Source organism: Entelurus aequoreus, linkage group LG11 (genome assembly GCF_033978785.1).
Source record: "Entelurus aequoreus isolate RoL-2023_Sb linkage group LG11, RoL_Eaeq_v1.1, whole genome shotgun sequence".
In the NCBI taxonomy this organism is placed as follows: Eukaryota; Metazoa; Chordata; class Actinopteri; order Syngnathiformes; family Syngnathidae; genus Entelurus; species Entelurus aequoreus.
This window is the reverse complement of record NC_084741.1, coordinates 3,775,043-3,797,010: the sequence shown is the minus strand read 5'-3', so window position 1 is coordinate 3,797,010 and position 21,968 is coordinate 3,775,043. Positions and strand designations below refer to the sequence as shown.

The window sequence follows — 21,968 nt, the reverse complement described above, 5'->3', positions numbered from 1 at the left end:
ACTCTGCCGAGCTCTAGACAGCACCGACACTCAACAACAACACATCATTTGCAGACTATAATTACTGCTTTGCAAATAATATATTTAACCCAAAAGGTGAAACTAGATCATTTCCCATGGCACACCAGACTGTATCTCACGGCACACCTACCTGGTGGTTGAAAAACACTCAACTAAACTAACCAACCAACAAACAGGCAATCACATTATAACTGCAAACAAAGCAGCTGCGTGTACTTTGACTTAACAACTTCAAATGCTGCCGGCTGTTAGTCATTAGAAGGTTGTTGCCGTTCTTGACAGATGACGATGACGCGCCTGCTAGAGACCCGCTGACCCATCTCGTGACGCAGTGTCAGATAACGAGTCTGACTCATTTTCTTTCCACTCACTCCGAGCCATTGACTTCTGCCAGTGAGCCAGTGCATGGCGGTTAAAAGCTTAGAAATGCACTGAAATGTCAAATAATGTCATTAAAGAAATGGGTATTATGCAGTAGGTTCTTAAAATACGTCATAGAGGGTTACGGTTTGTAGAAGTTGCCCTCTAGTGGGTTCTTCGGACCACCACACACAGCCAGGAGAGACAGGAATTTCAGGGTATAACACTGTTTTATTTTCATAAAAGGTGCAGAGGCATTTGCTTTTCAGCAAAGTGTCTTTGTCTGCTGCGTCCGCTCAGCGGCACCTCCAACTCCGACTAACTCGTCTCGTCACGGCTGCTGCTAATAAAGGCGACAGGTGATTAGATAACAAGGCCCACCTGGGCCATCGACGAAGAGATCTACAAAGCGGAGAGGAAGCAGGGTTTCTTTGAACTGTTTTGTGATAAGGGTGATGGCTGTTTACGACCCCCCCTCCCTTAGAAACAGCTGTTGCCATGTAATCAAGGAAAGTCCAAATTTCTCTCTTTTCTCTCTCTTTTATATTTATATAGCGCTTTTCTCTAGTGACTCAAAGCGCTTTTACATAGTGAAACCCAATATCTAAGGTACATTTATACCAGTGTGGGTGGCACTGGGAGCAGGTGGGTAAAGTGTCTTGCCCAAGGACACAACGGCAAGGACTAGGATGGCGGAAGCGGGAATCGAACCTGGAACCCTCAAGTTGCTGGCACGGCCACTCTACCAACTGAGCTATACCGCCCCAAATAAAAGATGCGGCGTACAATCTTCCGTCATAGCGTGGGACGACACTGTACAATGGTACAGTCTCTACGCGTATCTCCTCAGTTGAGCTAAATTGAATTCGGTCTCTGTTTGATTCCTTGCTTCTTGTCTTGTTTAATAAATGTCATCAGTGTTTGAACCTGACAAGAGAAGTGTTGGATACTTTTCTTGTTGCCTTATTTGGACTTTATTAAATATTTGGGGAGTATTTAATTAAAAAAAAAACAGTTTTCTTTTAAGTCATATAGAAATGTGTCAGAGCTCTTTATCTATTTAATGGAGGAATATAGTTAATCATAGAACTGGCACCCAAAGTATTGATTTTGACTCGAGAATCGTTTTGAATCGAGAATCGGTTCTGAATTGAATCATTACCCTCAAGATGGTAATGATCAATCATCTTCGAGGCCGGTCCTGGTACACCCCGTTCCGCAGCAGGCCCGCAGGCCACGCCTCCCCACTCCACACGGTTTTATTGTCATTTCTTCTCTTCTCTGCCCGCAGTGCATTCATTTGTTTGTTTTGTATTTACGTCTGTCCACTTCAGGTGTTCCCTCGGCTCCCTCAGCCATCGCTTTGCTGCTGTGCACCGGTTCGGAGATGGTGTTGGGCTGGAAGAGGCCTCGCCATGATGGCGGCACACCTGTGACGGGCTACTATCTGGACCAGCAGGAGGCGGGGGCGGAAACGTGGCGGGAGGTCAACGTGGAGGCGGTCAAAGAGCGGCGAGCTACGGTGGGCGAAATCATTGTTTTTTTTTCCTTGTTTACTACTTTTCACCTTGAATGAGAGTCGGTAGAAGTCCCATTATTCATATAATTATGCTAATCACAGTTAACAACAACAACATTGGCTCCAAGATGACATGGTCCGTGTCACTAGGCAACAGGCTTGTGTCCATGGATACTAATACTTGGGAATGCTGGGCCCTTTCCTGGGAGATGACAGGTGCTCTTTGATTACACATGTTTGGTAAATGGTAAATGGTAAATGGGTTATATTTGTATAGCGCTTTTCTACCTTCAAGGCACTCAAAGCGCTTTGACACGATTTCCTGGGGGTGTAACGGTACACAAACATTACCTCGGTTTAGAGGTCACGGTTCGGTTCATTTTCGGTACAATAAGAAAACAACAAAATATACATTTTTGGGTTATTTATTTACCAAATTTGCAAAATCTTCCACCAAAAATATTTTTCTTTGTGGAAAATTTTATGTGAAGTAATGGGAACCTTGGATAGGTCAATAATTCATAATAACATTGATTTTGATTCAATATTATGTTTTGAGTAGGGATGTCCGATAATGGCTTTTTTGCCGATATTCCGATATTGTCCAACTCTCAATTACCGATACCGATATCAACCGATACTGATATATTCAGTCGTGGAATTAACACATTATTATGCCTAATTTGGACAACCAGGTATGGTGGAGATAAGGTCCTTTTAAAAAATTACAAAAAAAAAAAATTCAGATAAATAAATTTAAAAAATTTTCTTGAATAAAAAAGAAAGTAAAACAATATAAAAACAGTTACATAGAAACTAGTAATGAATGAAAATGAGTAAAATGAACTGTTAAAGGTTAGTACTATTAGTGGAACAGGAGCACGCACAATCATGTGTGCTTACGGACTGTATTCCTTGCAGACTGTATTGATATATATTGATATATAATGTTGGAAGCAGAATATTAATAACAGAAAGAAACAACCCTTTTGTGTGAATGAGTGAATGGGGGAGGGAGGTTTTTTTGGGTTGGTGCACTAATTGTAAGTGTACCTTGTGTTTTTTATGTTGATTTAATAAAAAAATAATAATAATAAAAAAAATTTAAAAAACGATGCCGATAATTTCCGATATTACATTTTAAAGCATTTATTGGCCGATATTATCGGCAGGCCGATATTATCATAGTTTTCAGCAATGACAGTTTGAAAGAGAAAAAAACAGCTTTGTTTCATTAGTCAACATTGCAACTTTTTCTAAATTACATTTAACCTTTAAGCTTTTTTATTTCACTTTTGTTATGTTTTTGTTTATTTGAATAGTATTTTTAGAATGTGCCGTGGGCCTTTAAAACATTAGCTGTGGGCCGCAAATGGCCTCCGGGGCACACTTTTGACACCCCTGCTATAGATAATAAAACATTAAATGTGATAAATCTATGGATAAAAAGCAGAGCCTGGCGACGCATGCGCGTTTATCATAACTCTCTTTCTCTCTCTCTGTCTCTGCCCCTCCCTCACCAATGCTGCTGCGCGCACAATTTGTTTTGTTTTTAAGCCCTTCTTAACCCTGAACGTACATTGAAAATACACGCAACCCTAACTCAAAATGCCGGACATTTGAGGCATTTAAGAAACTCCGCCCTGACAGCTCCGCAAAAGAGGACATGTCCGGTGAAAAGAGGACGTATGGTCAGTCTATCCTAGCCCGTTAGCTGCTAGCATGCCGTGTGTTGTGCCTCCGTGTGCATTGTTTACACAACGTGCATTATGCTACTTAATATGTCCGTGTGGAAACTTGTTTGGTACACCTCCAAACCGAACCGGAACCCCCGTACCGAAACGGTTCAATACAAATACACGTACCGTTACACCCCTAGTAAATGGTAAATGGTAAATGGGTTATACTTTTATAGTGCTTTTCTACCTTCAAGGGACTCAAAGCGCTTTGACACTATTTCCACATTCACCCATTCACACACTGATGGCGGGAGCTGCCATGCAAGGCGCTAACCACGACCCGTAAGCCGCAGGATTCAAAGCATGGGATAAAAGTAGCGATTTATAGTTGGGAAAATGTGGTGTGTTTTTTTCTTTTTTAAATTATTTTAATTTGTGAATAAGCAATAGCAAAACTCAGCTAACAATGGAGCCAAAGTGAGCTTGTCTGTCCCGCCCACAAAGCCCTCTGAATAACCATCCAAAAACCGCCAACAATACCCCATTTACATTTCGTGACCTAAAAATTAACCAAGTATTAGCGATATTGTTATTATAGCCGCTAACGTTATGGACTTATTTTTAGCGGCGCATTGATCATAAGGAGGCAACTAGCTTCTGCCGCTGTATTGACATCATGAGCCGGTGAGTTGATGCCTCTGAGCTGGTGAAAGTTAATTCTAGATTATAAATCCTGCCTCTCACCTGGATAGTAGAAGGCTGAGGCTATAAACCAAGAAGTCGGTCAACTTTGACATCCAACTTATACCCGAAGATATTGGTGTAACGGTTCGTGTATTTGTATTGAACCGTTTCGGTACGGGGGTTCCGGTTCGGTTCGGAGGTGTACTGAACGAGTTTCCACACGGACATATTAAGTAGCGTAACGCACGTTGTGTAAACAATGCACACCGAGGCACAACACACGGCATGCTAGCAGCTAACGGGCTAGGATAGACTGACCATACGTCTTCTTTTCACCGGACATGTCCTCTTTTGCGGAGCTGTCAGGGCGGAGTTTCTTAAATGCCTCAAATGTCCGGCATTTTGAGTTAGGGTTGCGTGCATTTTCAATGTACTTGCAGGGTTAAGAAGGGGTTAAAAACAAAACAAATTGTGCGTGCAGCAGCATTGGTGAGGGAGGGGCAGAGAGAGAGAGAGAGAGAGAGAGTTATGATAAACGTCGCCAGGCTCTGCTTTTTATCCATAGATTTATCACATTTAATGTTTTATTATCTATAGCAGGGGTGTCAAAAGTGTGCCCCGGAGGCCATTTGCGGCCCACAGCTAATGTTTTAAAGGCCCACGGCACATTCTAAAAATACTATTCAAATAAACAAAAACATAACAAAAGTGAAATAAAAAAGCTTAAAGGTTAAATGTAATTTAGAAAAAGTTGCAATGTTGACTAATAAAACAAAGCTGTTGTTTTTTCTTTCAAACTGTCATTGCTCAAAACATAATATTGAATCAAAATCAATGTTATTATGAATTATTGACCTATCCAAGGTTCCCATTACTTCACACCAAATATTACACTAAGAAAAATATTTTTGGTGGAAGATTTTGCAAATTTGGTAAATAAATAACCCAAAAATATATATTTTGTTGTTTTCTTACTGTACTGAAAATGAACCGAACCGTGACCTCTAAACCGAGGTACGTACCGAACCGAAATTTTTGTGTACCGTTACACCCCTACCCAAAGATACAAAAAGGCTCATTTGCACCCACCTTTTTTTTTTTTAATCCTTTGCGAGGATTATGTGTATTCTTCTTAAAGTCCTACTGAAAGCCACTACTAGCGACCACGCAGTCTGATAGTTTATATATCAATGATGAAATCTTAACATTATAACACATGCCAATACGGCCGGGTTAACTTATAAAGTGACATTTTAAATTTGCCGCTAAACTTCCGGTTCGAAACGCCTCTGAGGATGACGTATGCGCGTGACGTAGACCAGGGAACACGGGTATGGCTTCCACATTGAAGCCAATACGAAAAAGCTCTGTTTTCATTTCATAATTCCACAGTATTCTGGACATCTGTGTTCGTGAATCTGTTGCAATCATGTTCATTGCATTATGGAGAAAGAAGCTGAGCAAGCAAAGAAGAAAGTTGTCGGTGCGAAACGGACGTATTTTTCGAACGAAGTCAGCAACAACAGTACACAGCCGGCGCTTCTTTGTTTACATTCCCGAAAGATGCAGTCAAGATGGAAGAACTCGGATAACAGAGACTCTAACCAGGAGGACTTTTGACTTCGATACACAGACGCCTGTAGAGAACTGGGACAACACAGACTCTTACCAGGATTACTTTGATTTGGATGACAAAGACGCAGACGTGCTACCGTGAGTATGCAGCTTTGGCTTCTAAACATTTGATCGCTTGACCGTATGTGCGCAACTTTTTTTTTTGCGTATGTACGTAACTTTTTTAAAATATATAAGCTTTATGAACCTTGGGTTAGGTGAACGGTCTTTTGGGCTGAGTGATTGTGTGTGTTGATCAGGTGTTTGAATTGTATTGGCGTGTTCTATGGAGCTAGGAGCTAGCATAGGAGCTAGGAGCTAGCATAACAAAGACGTAGGTGTTTTTATGCAGGATTAATTTGTGGCATATTAAATATAAGCCTGGTTGTGTTGTGGCTAATAGAGTATATATATGTCTTGTGTTTATTTACTGTTTTAGTCATTCCCAGCTGAATATCAGGTCACCCCCGGCTCTCACAGCATCTTCCCTATCTGAATAGCTTCAACTCCCCACTAGTCCTTCACTTGCACTTTCCTCATCCACAAATCTTTCATCCTCGCTCAAACTAATGGGGAAATTGTCGCTTTCTCGGTCCGAATCTCTCTCACTTCATGCGGCCATCATTGTAAACAATAGGGAACTTTGCGTATATGTTCAACTGACTACGTCACGCTACTTCCGGTAGGGGCAAGCCTTTTTTTATCAGATACCAAAAGTTGCGATCTTTATCGTCGTTGTTCTATACTAAATCCTTTCAGCAAAAATATGGCAATATCGCGAAATGATCAAGTATGACACATAGAATAGATCTGCTATCCCCGTTTAAATAAAAAAAATTAATTTCAGTAGGCCTTTAATAAACAAACAAAAGTTTTTGTTTTATTGTATTTGGCAACGTGCAGGTAAAAGTATTTACCCGCACGCTCAGAACAAACAAAGATGAGTGCCGCTGGGAAGGCACTGAAGCATAGGGAGGGCTATGCAAAAACGAAACTAAGACTGACAGGTGCAAAACAACAAAATGGAAGGCTGGAATAGAGCAAAACTCCAGGCAGGAGGAAAGCGCGTTCACATGAATGATTATCATTTCCAAAACAAAGTCCCGACAAAGAATTGTGGCTCACGCTCATCTTGAATAGGACTGCTTGCAAACCCAAAACAGGTGAGGGGGAAATGCTCTGGGCAAGATGTGTGAAGCTGTCACAAAAAAACACCAACACAACAGGAAGTGCCACGGAAAGAAAATCAAAGGGACAGGAAACGACACAAAACACAGGAGAACACCAACAAAAAGGCACATCCTTATTATAAATGAACACGCATTCTTTCCCCATGCACACAAAACTAGTTATGTTTCTGTTTGTACATTATTCCGATTTTATGCGAGTACATTTTTGCATAAACGACGTCATAAACCAGGAGCGTCAAACTTGTTTTCATTGAGGGCCACATCGCAGTAATGGCTGCTTTCAGAGGGCCGCTTTTTTAAAATTAATTTACATTATGCATGCGAGTAATAACCTGCGATTAATCATGATTAATCGAAATGCATATGCATTTGATTATTATATTTTTTATGTATAACTTGCTATAAAATCATAAATAAAGGTGACAAGCATATAGTTAACTATGTGTTTTTATCTCACGAGAATAGTTTTGCAATACAGTATATATTATAATTGGCATGATCAGATAATATTGAAGTTTGAGGTGGGAGGCATGATTTATGATCTACAGGGAGCAGGGAAGCGAGGAAACAGCAGACCACTCGATGATGTAAACATGGTCTGCGTTATCCCTTATAATAACAAAATTACTAATACATAGTTAATATTCAAATCACAAAATGTAAATTGAGTATTGTTGCCAGTTTTTTGATGGTCGTTTATTGGATTTCATGGGCGGAGTAGAGTACTTCCCATTGGTTCCACTGTAGGCTGACTTTTATTCACATTAATTTACGAGTTAGAATGTATTATAAAAAAAATTTAAAATCCATCCGTCGTCATGTCTTTTATAATGACTGTGAAAGATGGGCAAAATTCAAAAAAAAAGTGCAGTTCCACCAAATTTTAGAAGAAAAACATCCATCCATCCATCCATTTTCTACCGCTTATTCCCTATTTTTCCATATATTAGCTGTACCAGACTATAAGCCACAGATATATATGTTGTGAAATCAGTTATTTACACAGAAAGATTTTGTAAATGTTTATTTACATACCTCAATTGTTTCCAAACGGTGCCTGTCAAATGCCAGTAAAACGGCAGATCAAAGAAAACAGAAGCTAGCTCTCCAATTGGCTAAATGGACTCAAAAACTCCACTGTGACGTTTTAATGAATTTACGAAACTGAAACAATACAAAAATAATGATATAGTAAATTTGATAATACTAACACTGATACTTGTAAACTTGATAGCATATTAGCTAATGCTAACAACATGGCAAAAACACTAACACACCTTTTCAGTGAGTGTCTCTGTCTGTGTTTATATGATAATTATTTGTCGAATACAAAACTTAATGGGCGTTAGCATAGAAAGATCCATAAATTAGCTGCGCTGTTTTATAAGCCGCAGGATTCAAAGCATGGGATAAAAGTAGCGATTTATAGTTTGGAAAATGTGGTATGTTATGGACCCAGATTACCCTCGCCCGGACGCGGGTCACCGGGGCCCCCCTCTGGAGCCAGGCCCGGAGGTGGGGCACGATGGCGAGCGCCTGGTGGCCGGGCCTGTCCCCATGGAAGAGGCAACGTGGGTTCCCCCTCCAATGGGCTCACCACCCATAGCAGGGGTCATAGAGGTCGGGTGCGACGTGAGCTGGGCGGCAGCCGAAGGCAGGGCACTTGGCGGTCCGATCCTCGGCTACAGAAGCTAGCTCTTGGGACGTGGAACGTCACCTCGCTGGGGGGGAAGGAGCCTGAGCTAGTGCGCGAGGTGGAGAAGTTCTGACTAGACATAGTCGGACTCACTTCGACGCACAGCAAGGGCTCTGGAACCAGTTCTCTCGAGAGGGGCTGGACTCTCTTCTACTCTAGTGTTGCCGGCAGTGAGAGGCGACGGGCTGGAGTGGCAATTCTTGTTGCCCCCCGGCTCAGAGCCTGCATGTTGGAGTTCAACCCGGTGGACGAGAGGGTAGCTTCCCTCCGCCTTCGGGTGGGGGAACGGGTCCTGACTGTGGTTTGCGCTTACGCGCCAAACCGCAGCTCAGTGTACCTACCCTTTTTGGATTCACTCGAGGGAGTACTTGAGAGTGCTCCCCCGGGTGATTCCCTCGTTCTACTGGGGGACTTCAATGCTCATGTTGGCAGCGACAGTGAAACCTGGAGAGGCGTGATTGGGAAGAATGGCTGCCCGGATCTGAACCCGAGCGGTGTTTTGTTATTGGACTTTTGTGCCCGTCACAGATTGTCCATAACAAACACCATGTTCAAACATAAGGGTGTCCATATGTGCACTTGGCACCAGGACACCCTAGGCCGCAGTTCCATGATCGACTTTGTAGTTGTGTCGTCGGATTTGCAGCCTCATGTTTTGGACACTCGGGTGAAGAGAGGGGCGGAGCTTTCTACCGATCACCACCTGGTGGTGAGTTGGCTGCGATGGTGGGGGAGGATGCCGGACAGACCTGGCAGGCCCAAACACATTGTGAGGGTTTGCTGGGAACGTCTGGCAGAGTCTCCTGTCAGAGAGAGTTTCAATTCCCACCTCCGGAAGAACTTTGAACATGTCACGAGGGAGGTGCTGGACATTGAGTTCCGCACCTCTATTGTCGAGGCGGCTGATTGGAGCTGTGGCCGCAAGGTAGTTGGTGCCTGTCGTGGCGGTAATCCTAGAACCCGTTGGTGGACACCGGCGGTGAGGGATGCCGTCAAGCTGAAGAAGGAGTCCTATCGGGTTCTTTTGGCTCATAGGACTCCTGAGGCAGCGGACAGGTACCGACAGGCCAAGCGGTGTGCGGCTTCGGGCGTCGCGGAGGCAAAAACTCGGACATGGGAGGAGTTCGGGGAAGCCATGGAAAACGACTTCCGGACGGCTTCGAAGCGATTCTGGACCACCATCCGCCGCCTCAGGAAGGGGAAGCAGTGCACTATCAACACCGTGTATGGTGAGGATGGTGTTCTGCTGACCTCGACTGCGGATGTTGTGGATCGGTGGAGGGAATACTTCGAAGACCTCCTCAATCCCACCAACACTTCTTCCTATGAGGAAGTAGTGCCTGGGGAATCTGTGGTGGGCTCTCCTATTTCTGGGGCTGAGGTTGCTGAGGTAGTTAAAAAGCTCCTCGGTGGCAAGGCCCCGGGGGTGGATGAGATCCGCCCAGAGTTCCTTAAGGCTCTGGATGCTGTGGGGCTGTCTTGGTTGACAAGACTCTGCAGCATCGCGTGGACATCGGGGGCGGTACCTCTGGATTGGCAGACCGGGGTGGTGGTTCCTCTCTTTAAGAGGGGGAACCGGAGGGTGTGTTCTAACTATCGTGGGATCACACTCCTCAGCCTTCCCGGTAAGGTCTATTCAGGTGTGCTGGAGAGGAGGCTACGCCGGATAGTCGAACCTCGGATTCAGGAGGAACAGTGTGGTTTTCGTCCTGGTCGTGGAACTGTGGACCAGCTCTATACTCTCGGCAGGGTCCTTGAGGGTGCATGGGAGTTTGCCCAACCAGTCTACATGTGTTTTGTGGACTTGGAGAAGGCATTCGACCGTGTCCCTCGGGAAGTCCTGTGGGGAGTGCTCAGAGAGTATGGGGTATCGGACTGTCTGATTGTGGCGGTCCGCTCCCTGTATGATCAGTGTCAGAGCTTGGTCCGCATTGCTGGCAGTAAGTCGGACACGTTTCCAGTGAGAGTTGGACTCCGCCAAGGCTGCCCTTTGTCACCCATTCTGTTCAGAACTTTTATGGACAGAATTTCTAGGCGCAGTCAAGGCGTTGAGGGGATCTGGTTTGGTGGCTGCAGGATTAGGTCTCTGCTTTTTGCAGATGATGTGGTCCTGATGGCTTCATCTGGCCAGGATCTTCAGCTCTCGCTGGATCGGTTCGCAGCTGAGTGTGAAGCGACTGGGATGAGAATCAGCACCTCCAAGTCCGAATCCATGGTTCTCGCCCGGAAAAGGGTGGAGTGCCATCTCCGGGTTGCGGAGGAGACCCTGCCCCAAGTGGAGGAGTTCAAGTACCTCGGAGTCTTGTTCACGAGTGAGGGAAGAGTGGATCGTGAGATCGACAGGCGGATCGGTGCGGCGTCTTCAGTAATGCGGACGCTGTATCGATCCGTTGTGGTGAAGAAGGAGCTGAGCCGGAAGGCAAAGCTCTCAATTTAGCGGTCGATCTACGTTCCCATCCTCACCTATGGTCATGAGCTTTGGGTCATGACCGAAAGGACAAGATCACGGGTACAAGCGGCCGAAATGAGTTTCCTCCGCCGGGTGGCGGGGCTCTCTCTTAGAGATAGGGTGAGAAGCTCTGCCATCCGGGGGGAGCTCAAAGTAAAGCCGCTGCTCCTCCACATGGAGAGGAGCCAGATGAGGTGGTTCGGGCATCTGGTCAGGATGCCACCCGAACGCCTCCCTAGGGAGGTGTTTAGGGCACGTCCGACCGGTAGGAAGCCACGGGGAAGACCCAGGACACGTTGGGAAGACTATGTCTCCCGGCTGGCCTGGGAACGCCTCGGGATCCCCCGGGAAGAGCTGGACGAAGTGGCTGGGGAGAGGGAAGTCTGGGCTTCCCTGCTTAAGCTGCTGCCCCCGCGACCCGACCTCGGATAAGCGGAAGAAGATGGATGGATGGATGGATGGATGGTATGTTTTTTCTTTTCTTTTTTCTTTTAATTCGTGAATAAGCGATAGCAAAAAGTACTTCCCATTGGTTCCACTGTAGGCTGACTTTTATTCACGTTAATTTACGAGTTAGAATGCATTATAACAAAAAAATTCATCCGTCGTCATGTCTTTTATAATGACTGTGAAAGATAGGCAAAATTCCAAAAAAAAGTGCAGTTCCCCTTTAAGCCGCACCCACCAAATTTTAGAAGAAAAAAATATTCTTCCATGTATTAGAAGTTTAAAATATGCATTTTTTTCTGTCAAAATTGAAAGAACAAATGCATTTAGTTAAAAAAAAAAAAATGTTTTAAGTATTTTATTGAAACCCATTTTTTCCAGGCTGTCGCGGGCCACATAAAATGATGTGGCGGGCCAGAACTGGTCCCCGGGCCTTGAGTTTGACACCTGTGTCATAAACCTGAGGGTTGCAGGTTCGCTCCCCGCCTCTTGACATCCAAATCGCTGCCGTTGTGTCCTTGGGCAGGACACTTCACCCTTGCCCCCGGTGCCGCTCACACTGGTGAATGAATGATGAATGAATGCTAGGTGGTGGTCGGAGGGGCCGTAGGCGCAAACTGGCAGCCTCGCTTCCGTCAGTCTACCCCAGGGCAGATGTGGCTACAAATGTAGCTTACCACCACCAGGTGTGAATGAATGATGGCTTCCCACTTCTCTGAGAGCGCTTTGAGTATCTAGTAATAGAAAAGCGCAATATAAAATCGAATCCATTATTAAACCGAGGACCACCACTTTTATTCATCACATTTGATTATAAAATATGTAACAAACGCACCCAAGTTCTCCGGGTGTCGCTGCCACTACGCAAATTAAGGAGTCACGGGTGGGACCTGATATTCAGCTGGGAATGACTAAAACAGGATGAAATATTTGTGGATGAGGAAAGTGAGAGTGAAGGAGTAGAGGGCAGTGGAAACGATTCAGATAGGGAAGATGCTGTGAGAGGCGGGTGGGACCTGATATTCAGCTGGGAATGACTAAAACAGTAAATAAACACAAGACATATATATACTCTATTAGCCACAACACAACCAGGCTTATATTTAATATGCCACAAATTAATCCCGCATAACAAACACCTCCCCCCCCCGTCCATATAACCCGCCGATACAAATCAAACACCCGCACAACACACTCAATCCCACAGCCCAAAGTACCGTTCACCTCCCCAAAGTTCATACAGCACATATATTTCCCCAAAGTTACGTACGTGACATGCACATAACGGCACGCACTTACGGGCAAGCGATCAAATGTTTGGAAGCCGCAGCTGCGTACTCACGGTAGCGTGTATCCAACTCAAAGTCCTCCTGGTAAGAGTCTATGTTGTCCCAGTTCTCCACAGGCCAATGGTAAAGCTTGACTGTCATATTTCGGGAATGTAAACAATGAAACACCGGCTACGACGTAGCCGCTACGTGTTTGTGTTGCTGCAGCCGGCCGCTAATACACCGCTTCCCACCTACCGCTTTCTTCTTTGCTATCTCCATTGTTCATTAAACAAATTGCAAAAAATTCACCAACACAGATGTCCAGAACACTGTGGAATTTTGCGATGAAAACAGACGACTTAATAGCTGGCCACAATGCTGTCCCAAAATGTCCGCTACAATCCGTGACGTCACGCGCAAACGTCATCATACCGAGACGTTTTCAGCAGGATATTTCGCGGGAAATTTAAAATTGCACTCTACTAATCTAACCCGGCCGTATTGGCATGTGTTGCAATGTTAAGATTTCGTCATTGATATATACAGGTAAACTATCAAGACTGCGTGGTCGCTAGTAGTGGCTTTCAGTAGGCCTTTAACACGCCTGTAACAGTTCATAATATTAGGTAAATGGATGACATAATAAGTATATGTATACTTCTTTTCCCAGCTGAGCACAAGTTAATTGTGACTGGCAATATTTATTATATATTTATACACATCGATGGACCCCTATGGCCATTACAAATATGCTGCAAAAATGAGAGGAAATAAAACCAGGGTTTATCCACAAAACTACTCTGGATTGGTTGTAGTGGGTTTCATAAAAGGTCAAAAGTGACATTTTTCTGTCTACTCCTGCTTTAAGCAACACTCCGATAAGAACATATAGCACAACTGCACACTTCCTGGTGAAGGATTGCATCTATTCCAGCATGATTTATTGAACAGGTCAAAGGCTCATTACACCTGGGGATGAACATGGAGTCCAATAATGAAACGCAGCCTGTGCGCCACCTAGTGGATGCAACCTCTATCTCCCCTTTTTTTTTTCCCCCTTTGCAGAAACCATTTGAATTCCACAAAATAAATGTCACTGTTTTTTTGGATGGCGCTCTCCCTCCGAGTGCATCATTTAGTCTCGGTGAGAGAGTGGAGAGCGGCTCGCGGAGGCGATAAGAGCCTTAGAGTCTAAGTGGCGACGAATAGTAAGATCAATGTGCGGATCAATAAGTTGAATCCCAAAGCTGGAGTGTCTGAGGGCTCAGAGAAAATGCTGTGACAGCGCAGCCAGCAGCAGTAATGCCTTTCTAAAAGGCCTTCTTCGGTCAGGAGGGAGGCTCCTGTGTGACCCAGGAACAACAAATCCACACTGCAAAAAGTCAGTGTTCAAAAACAAGAAAAAAAATACCAAAATTAGGGGTATTTTAAATAGATTTAGATTTATTGGTCCCCTTGTGGAAATTAATTTTCACTGCCGTACATTTAAACAATAGACAAAACGAAATTAACAAAAAGACATCATACATGACCAAGACACATTTACAGGCTTGTCAGACAGGTCGGCCGGGCCTGCTGTTAAGGGCGGCTAAAGCTGCAGGGATAAGGCTTTTCCTGAGGCGGGCCCTCTGGAATTTGATGGTTCTGTACCTGCGCCCTGATGGTAGTGGGATGATGTATTGGTGTAGTAGGGGGTGAGTGATATCCTGGCATACTTGCCAACCCTCCCGGTTTTACCGGGAGACTCCCGGAATTCAGCGCCTCTCCCGATAACCTCCCGGAAGAAATTTTCTCCCGATATACTCCCGGAATTCAGCCGGAGCTGGAGGCCACGCCCTCTCCAGCTCAAAGCGGACCTGAGTGGGGACAGCGGCGACAGTCTGTTTTCACGTCCGCTTTCCCACGATATAAACAGCGTGCCTGCCCAATCACGTTATAACTGTAGAATGATCGAGGGCGAGTTCTTGGTTTCTTATGTGGGTTTATTGTTAGGCAGTTTCATTAACGTCCTCCCAGCGCGGTAACAACACACAACAACAGCAGTCACGTTTTCGTCTGCCATAAACAGCAATGTTGTGACACTCTTAAACAGGACAATACTGCCATCTACTGGATAGCCTCCGGAACACTGAAATTCAAGTTCTTCTTTTATTTATATGTATAATAAAATATATATATATGTATATATATATATATATATATATATATATATATATATATATATATATATATATATATATATATATATATATATATATATATATATATATATAGCTAGAATTCACTGAAAGTCAAGTATTTCATACATATATATATATAGCTAGAATTCACTGAAAGTCAAGTATTTCATACATATATATATATATATATATATATATATATATATATATATATATATATATATATATATATATATATATATATATATATTATATATATATATATATATTATACATATATATATATATATATATATATATATATATATATATATATATATATATATATATATATATATATATATATATATATATATATGTCTTAATTGGATTATCCAAAAAAAATAGTGCTCGATACCGTGGTAGAGCGTAATAGGAAAGGGGATTTTTTTTTTTTTTTCCATTCCTGAGGATTGAGGAAAACCCCTCATGAAACAGGCCTGTAGAGATGAAATAGTCTTGTGATTTTTTCCCACACACACATATATATATATATATATATATATATATATATATATATATATATATATATATATATATATATATATATATATATATATATATATATATATATATATATATATATATATATATATATATATATATATATATATATATATATATATATATATATACATATATATTTATATATATATTTATATATGAAATACTCAAGTTGGTGAATTCTAGCTGTAAATATACTCCTCCCCCCTCTTAACCACGCCCCCAACCATTCTTCGCCCCCGACCACTCTAACATAAAATCTGCTAAGTGAGAAGAATTATCTTATCAGACAGAAAATAAGCAAATATCACCCTTATTTGAGATATTTCATCTTACTTAGATTTCACTTTTTGCAGTGCAGGCAGCACAAATGCCAGCGCAATTTACACCAAGTTGTGTTTTATTCAAGAGTAATTACACTTTGACGAATGACTTGTCGCTTTATTTACTCCTTCTTACGCTTGTTTTTAAAGGTTTCCGAGCTGACCAGCGGGCTTTGGTACCAGTTCCGCGTGTCCGCCGCCAACGTGGTTGGCGTGGGGAAGCCGTCCGAGGCCAGCGAGGCCTTCCTGTGTGAGAAGTGGACCATGCCAGAACCTGGTGAGGTTTAAAACGCAGGGGGAACAAAAGGCTCGGTTTAAGCTACTTCAAAACATATTTACTAGAGATATGTCGGCCGATAAATGCTTTAAAATGTAATATCGGAAATTATCAGTATCGGTTTTTTTATTATCTGTATCGTTTATTTAAAAAAATTAAATCCACATAAAAAACACAAGATACACTTACAATTAGTGCACCAACCCAAAAAACCTCCCTCCCCCATTTACACTCATTCACACAAAAGGGTTGTTTCTTTCTGTTATTAATATTCTGCTTCCTACATTATATATCAACATATATCAATACAGTCTGCAAGGGATACAGTCCGTAAGCACACATGATTGTGCGTGCTGCTGCTCCACTAATAGTACTAACCTTTAACAGTTCATTTGACTCATTTTCATTCATTACTAGTTTCTATGTAACTGTTTTTATATTGTTTTACTTTCTTTTTCATTCAAGAAAATGTTTATCTTATTTTATTTTATTTTTTTTTTTTAAAAAGGACCTTATCTTCACCATACCTGGTTGTCCAAATTAGGCATAATAATGTGTTAATTCCACGACTGTATATATCGGTATCGGAAATTATCGGTATCGGTTTTTTTATTATCAGTATCGTGTTTTTTTTTTATTTATTAATCCACATAAAAAACACAAGATACACTTACAATTAGTGCACCAACCCAAAAAACCTCCCTCCCCCATTTACACTCATTCACACTCATTCACACAAAAGGGTTGTTTCTTTCTCTTATCAATATTCTGGTTCCTACATTATATATCAATATATATCAATACAGTCTGCAAGGAATACAGTCCGTAAGCACACATGATTGTGCGTGCTGCTGGTCCACTAATAATACTAACCTTTAACAGTTAATTTTACTCATTTTCATTCATTACTAGTTTCTATGTAACTGTTTTTATATTGTTTTACTTTCTTTTTTATTCAAGAAAATGTTTTTAATTTATTTATCTTATTTTATTTGATTCATTTTTTTAAAAAGTACCTTATCTTCACCATACCTGGTTGTCCAAATTAGGCATAATAATGTGTTAATTCCACGACTGCATATATCGGTTGATATCGGTATCGGTTGATATCGGTATCTGTAATTAAAGAGTTGGACAATATCGGAATATCGGATATCGGCAAAAAGCCATTATCGGACATCCCTAATATATATATATATATATATATATATATATATATATATATATATATATATATATATATATATATATATATATATATATATATATATATATATATATATATGTGTGTATGAAATACTTGACTTTCAGTGAATTCTATATATATATATATATATATATTTATTTTATTTATTTACATAAAAGAAATACTTGAATTTCAGTGTTCCGGTGGCTATCCATTAGATGGCAGTATTGTCCTGTTTAACTTCTCCGTTCATAATGAGTAAATCATTTCGGCCACCGTGTTCACTGGAGAAGTCTATTCTACATATTTACAGGCAACATACACCTTCCCCTTCGAACGTCTCCTTGTTGTGTGCGCAGTTGTGCACTCTACTCTCTAAAAGCCCTAGATGTTATGACGTCATTGGGCAGGCAAGCTGTTTATATTGTGGGAAAGCGGACGTGAGAACAGGCTGTCCCCACTCAGTCTCAGGTCCGCCCCCTCCAGCTCCGGCTGAATACCGGGATTCTCCCGCTAAAAACGGGAGGGTTGGCAAGTATGATGTACATACAGCTAGAATAAATAGCACGTTAGCATTGATTAGCTTGCAGTCATGCACTCACCAAATATGCCTGATAAGCACTCCGACAAGTCAAAAACATCAACAGAGCTCACCTTTGTGCGTTCACGCCCAGTATAAAAAGTTTGGTGGACAAAACGAGACAAAGAAAGAGTGGGAGATTTTACATGTAGACAAACTGTTGTGTCACAGTCCACACTATGGTGAGTTCAAGAACCGCAGAAATTAGTAGGACAAATAGTGTCATCAGTGAAGCATACACACAAACATATTAAACAGTGGTAATTCTAACAATTGGGAAGGTTTGTGTCGTGTTTGTCCTCAAACCAAAAACAAGGAGCCAGTAGGGCGGCACTAAAGAGCCGCCCTAGTGACCACGCACTATAGAAGTAAAAATATGTGTTCTTGTCACACAGAAAGATTGTGAACAATTGGCAAAATAAAATAAAAAATGCAGTTCCTCTTGAACTACTTTCCTATTTGGCACCATCAGTGTCATGATCTGTGGTCTGGATCATGTTTTTTGTTATTTTCTGTTAGTTTAAGACTCCACGAGTTCCTGTTTTCGTGCACCCTTGTTTGTTTTGGTTTCCATGGCGACCTATGATTTCCACCTGCCTCTTTGCGTTCGGGACACACCTGTGCCTAATCAAGAGACCACTATTTAAGTCTGCCTCGTTCTGGCTTCATTGTTTGCGTCACACCTTTGCCAAGTAAGTTTTGGTTTATTCCATGCCATAGCCTATGCTAAGTCCTAGCTTCACGTGTTTTAGGCACGCTTGCCTTTTTTTTTTGTTCTTTGCCTGTGTTTTGGTAGTTGGGGTGATTTATGTTTAATAAATCAAATCCTACCTTCACGCCTTGTCCGGAGCCGTCAGTTTTGCATTCCGGGAGAACGAACCGCTGTAAGCCGACCCCCGGCGGGACAGAAAAATCATAGGTCGCCATGGAAACTGAAACAAACAAGGGTGCACAAAAACAGGAACTAGTGGAGTCTTAAACTGACAGAAAATAACAAAAAACATGATCCAGACCTCAGATCGTGACAATCAGTGGCCTAGTGGTTAGAGCAGGGGTCACCAACGCGGTGCCCGCGGGCACCAGGTAGCCCGTAAGGACCAGATGAGTAGCCCGCTGGCCTGTTCTAAAAATAGCTCAAATAGCAGCACTTAAAGAGCTGCCTCTATTTTTTAAATTGTATTTATTTACTAGCAAGCTAGTCTCTCTTTGCCTGACATTTTTAATTCTAAGAGAGACAAAACTCAAATAGAATTTGAAAATCCAAGAAAATATTTTAAAGACTTGGTCTTCACTTGTTTAAATAAATTCTTTAATGTTTTACTTTGCTTCTTATAACTTTCAGAAAGACAATTTTAGAGAAAAAATAAAACCTTAAAAATTATTTTAGGATTTTTAAACACATATACCTTTTTACCTTTTAAATTCCTTCCTCTTCTTTCCTGACAATTTAAATCAATGTTCAGGTAAATTTATTTTTATTGTAAAGAATAATAAATACATTTTAATTTAATTCTTCATTTTAGCTTCTGTTTTTTCCACAAAGAATATTTGTGTAATATTTCTTCAAACTTATTATGATTAAAATTTAAAAAAATTATTCTGGCAAATCCAGAAAATCTGTAGAATCAAATTTAAATCTTATTTCAAAGTCTTTTGAATTTCTTTTAAAATTTTTGTTCTGGAAAATGTAGAAGAAATAATGATTTGTCTTTGTTTGGTCCAATTTGTTATATATTCTAACAAAGTGTAGATTGGATTTTAACCTTTTCAAAACATGTCATCAAAATTCTAAAATTAATCTTAATCAGGAAAAATTACTAATGACGTTCCATAAATTATTTTTTTAATTTTTTCAAAAAAGATTCGAATTAGCTAGTTTCTCTCTTCGTTTTTTCGGTTGAATTTTGAATTTTAAAGAGTCGAAATTGAAGATAAACTATGTTTCAAAATTAATTGTCATTTTTTTCGTGTTTTCTCCTCTATTAAACCAATTAATTAAGTGTAAATATTAATTATTAATAATAACATAGAGTTAAAGGTAAATTGGGCAAATTGGCTATTTCTGGCAATTTATTTAAGTGTGTATCAAACTGGTAGCCCTTCGCATTAATCACTACCCAAGAAGTAGCTCTTGGTTTCAAAAAGGTTGGTGACCCCTGGGTTAGAGTGTCCGCCCTGAGATGGGTAGGTCGTGAGTTCAAACCCCGGCCGAGTCATACCAAAGACTATAAAAATGGGAGCCATTACCTCCCTGCTTGGCGCTCAGCATCAAGGGTTGGAATTGGGGGGGTTGAATCACCAAAAATGATTCCCGGGCGCGGCCACCGCTGCTGCTCACTGCTCCCCTCACCTCCCAGGGGGTGGTCAAGGGTGATGGGTCAAATGCAGAGAATAATTTCCCCACACCTACTGTGTGTGTGACAATCGTTGCCACTTTAACTTTAACTTTTAAGTACGTTTAGTTTCCAGTTCTGTGGTTATCGTCACATTTTGTCTCTCTGGCATCACTAAAAAGTCGAGCATTTATATGTAACTTGTGAGGCGTGTTTTTCTTCGAGTCGTTCGGTCAGTTCCTTTTAATGAATTTGGAGGCGGCGCTGCAATTCTTCCACTCCCATCCTTGGTAACGGTTTCGTAACCATGGTGATTAGGTTGCAGCGAATTATCTCTCTTTTTTTTTCCCCCCCATCCCTGGCTTGGCCGCTGTTATGTACGGTAAATATATATATAGTGTTGCACATCACCGGCGTGGCCTGATGCTGATGAGTGCGTCATATCGGCCAAGTGTCTCGTACACGTTGGCGACTGTGAGGTTCGCTCTGATGTTGCCATGGTTACAAAAAAACTGCACAGAAACAAAACCCTCCGGGGATTTGACATGAGCAGTGCATTATTATTGCATGGGAATATATATATATATATATATATATATATATATATATATATATATATATATATATATATATATATATATATATATATATATATATATATATATATTGTGCACAAAAGCACAACACACACATTCATGTGTAGACCTGGCATTGGCTCATATCGCCATCAATATTGAACGTGGCGAGGGACTGTCGCCGTATTTTCGAAGCGTAGGTCATTAATCCTGCCAAGTGTGCTTCCCTCCATGGCATTAACAACTCTAAAGTGGCGTAAAAATCATTACGCAAATAAAGTCAGCAGCACGTTAAGGAAAGCTGGTATTTATAGATGCGACACACACACACACACACACACACACGCGTCACACTCAACGTTTGGGCTTTTTTTTCAGGTTGTCCCTTTGACCTGGAGGTCCGGGAGGTGAGACACGACTCGCTGGTGCTCCTATGGGCCGCTCCGCTGTACGAAGGACGGGGCCCGGTCGTTGGCTACTTCTTGGAAATCAGCCAGGGCGACCCAGGGTCGGAGAATTGGACCGCTTTAAATGAGAGGCCGGTCACTGGCACGTACTACAAGGTGGGTTCCGTTGCCTGCATGGAGAACGTCAATGTAACGTGCTCCATTCATGCGAATAACATGGCACTTTGTATGTTAAACTGTGCTTTCTTAACCATATGGCCAGGGCCCATTGCTGGCCCCCACTAATAATAATAATAATAATAATAATAGATTTTATTTGTAAAAAGCACTTTCCATTGAGTATACAACCTCAAAGTCCTACAGTGTATTAATAAAAATAAAAAGATAATACAAATTTTAAAAAATTAAGGGTTTTTAAGCCTTTTTTTAAAAGCATCCACAGTCTGTGGTGCCCTCAGGTGGTCAGGGAGAGCGTTCCACAGACTGGGAGCGGCGGAGCAGAAAGCCCGGTCTCCCAACACTAGAGCAGTGTTTTTCAACCACTGTACCGCAGCACACTAGTGTGCCGTGAGATGCAGTCTGGTGTGCCGTGGGAGATGATCTAATTTCACCTATTTGGGTTAAAAATATGTTT

At 41.7% G+C, this 21,968-nt stretch overlaps 1 protein-coding gene across 3 annotated transcripts in view; it reads left to right on the top strand.

Moving 5' to 3' along the window:
• myom3 (myomesin 3) overlaps positions 1–21,968 on the top strand; it is a 248,962-nt gene that overhangs the window by 140,738 nt on the left and 86,256 nt on the right. For all 3 annotated transcript variants that reach the window (XM_062062305.1, XM_062062303.1, XM_062062304.1), the window contains exons 17-19: positions 1,716–1,903; positions 16,127–16,253; positions 21,306–21,490. In XM_062062305.1, coding sequence (XP_061918289.1) covers positions 1,716–1,903; positions 16,127–16,253; positions 21,306–21,490 — 500 coding nt within the window. The remainder of the gene's footprint in view (positions 1–1,715; positions 1,904–16,126; positions 16,254–21,305; positions 21,491–21,968) is intronic.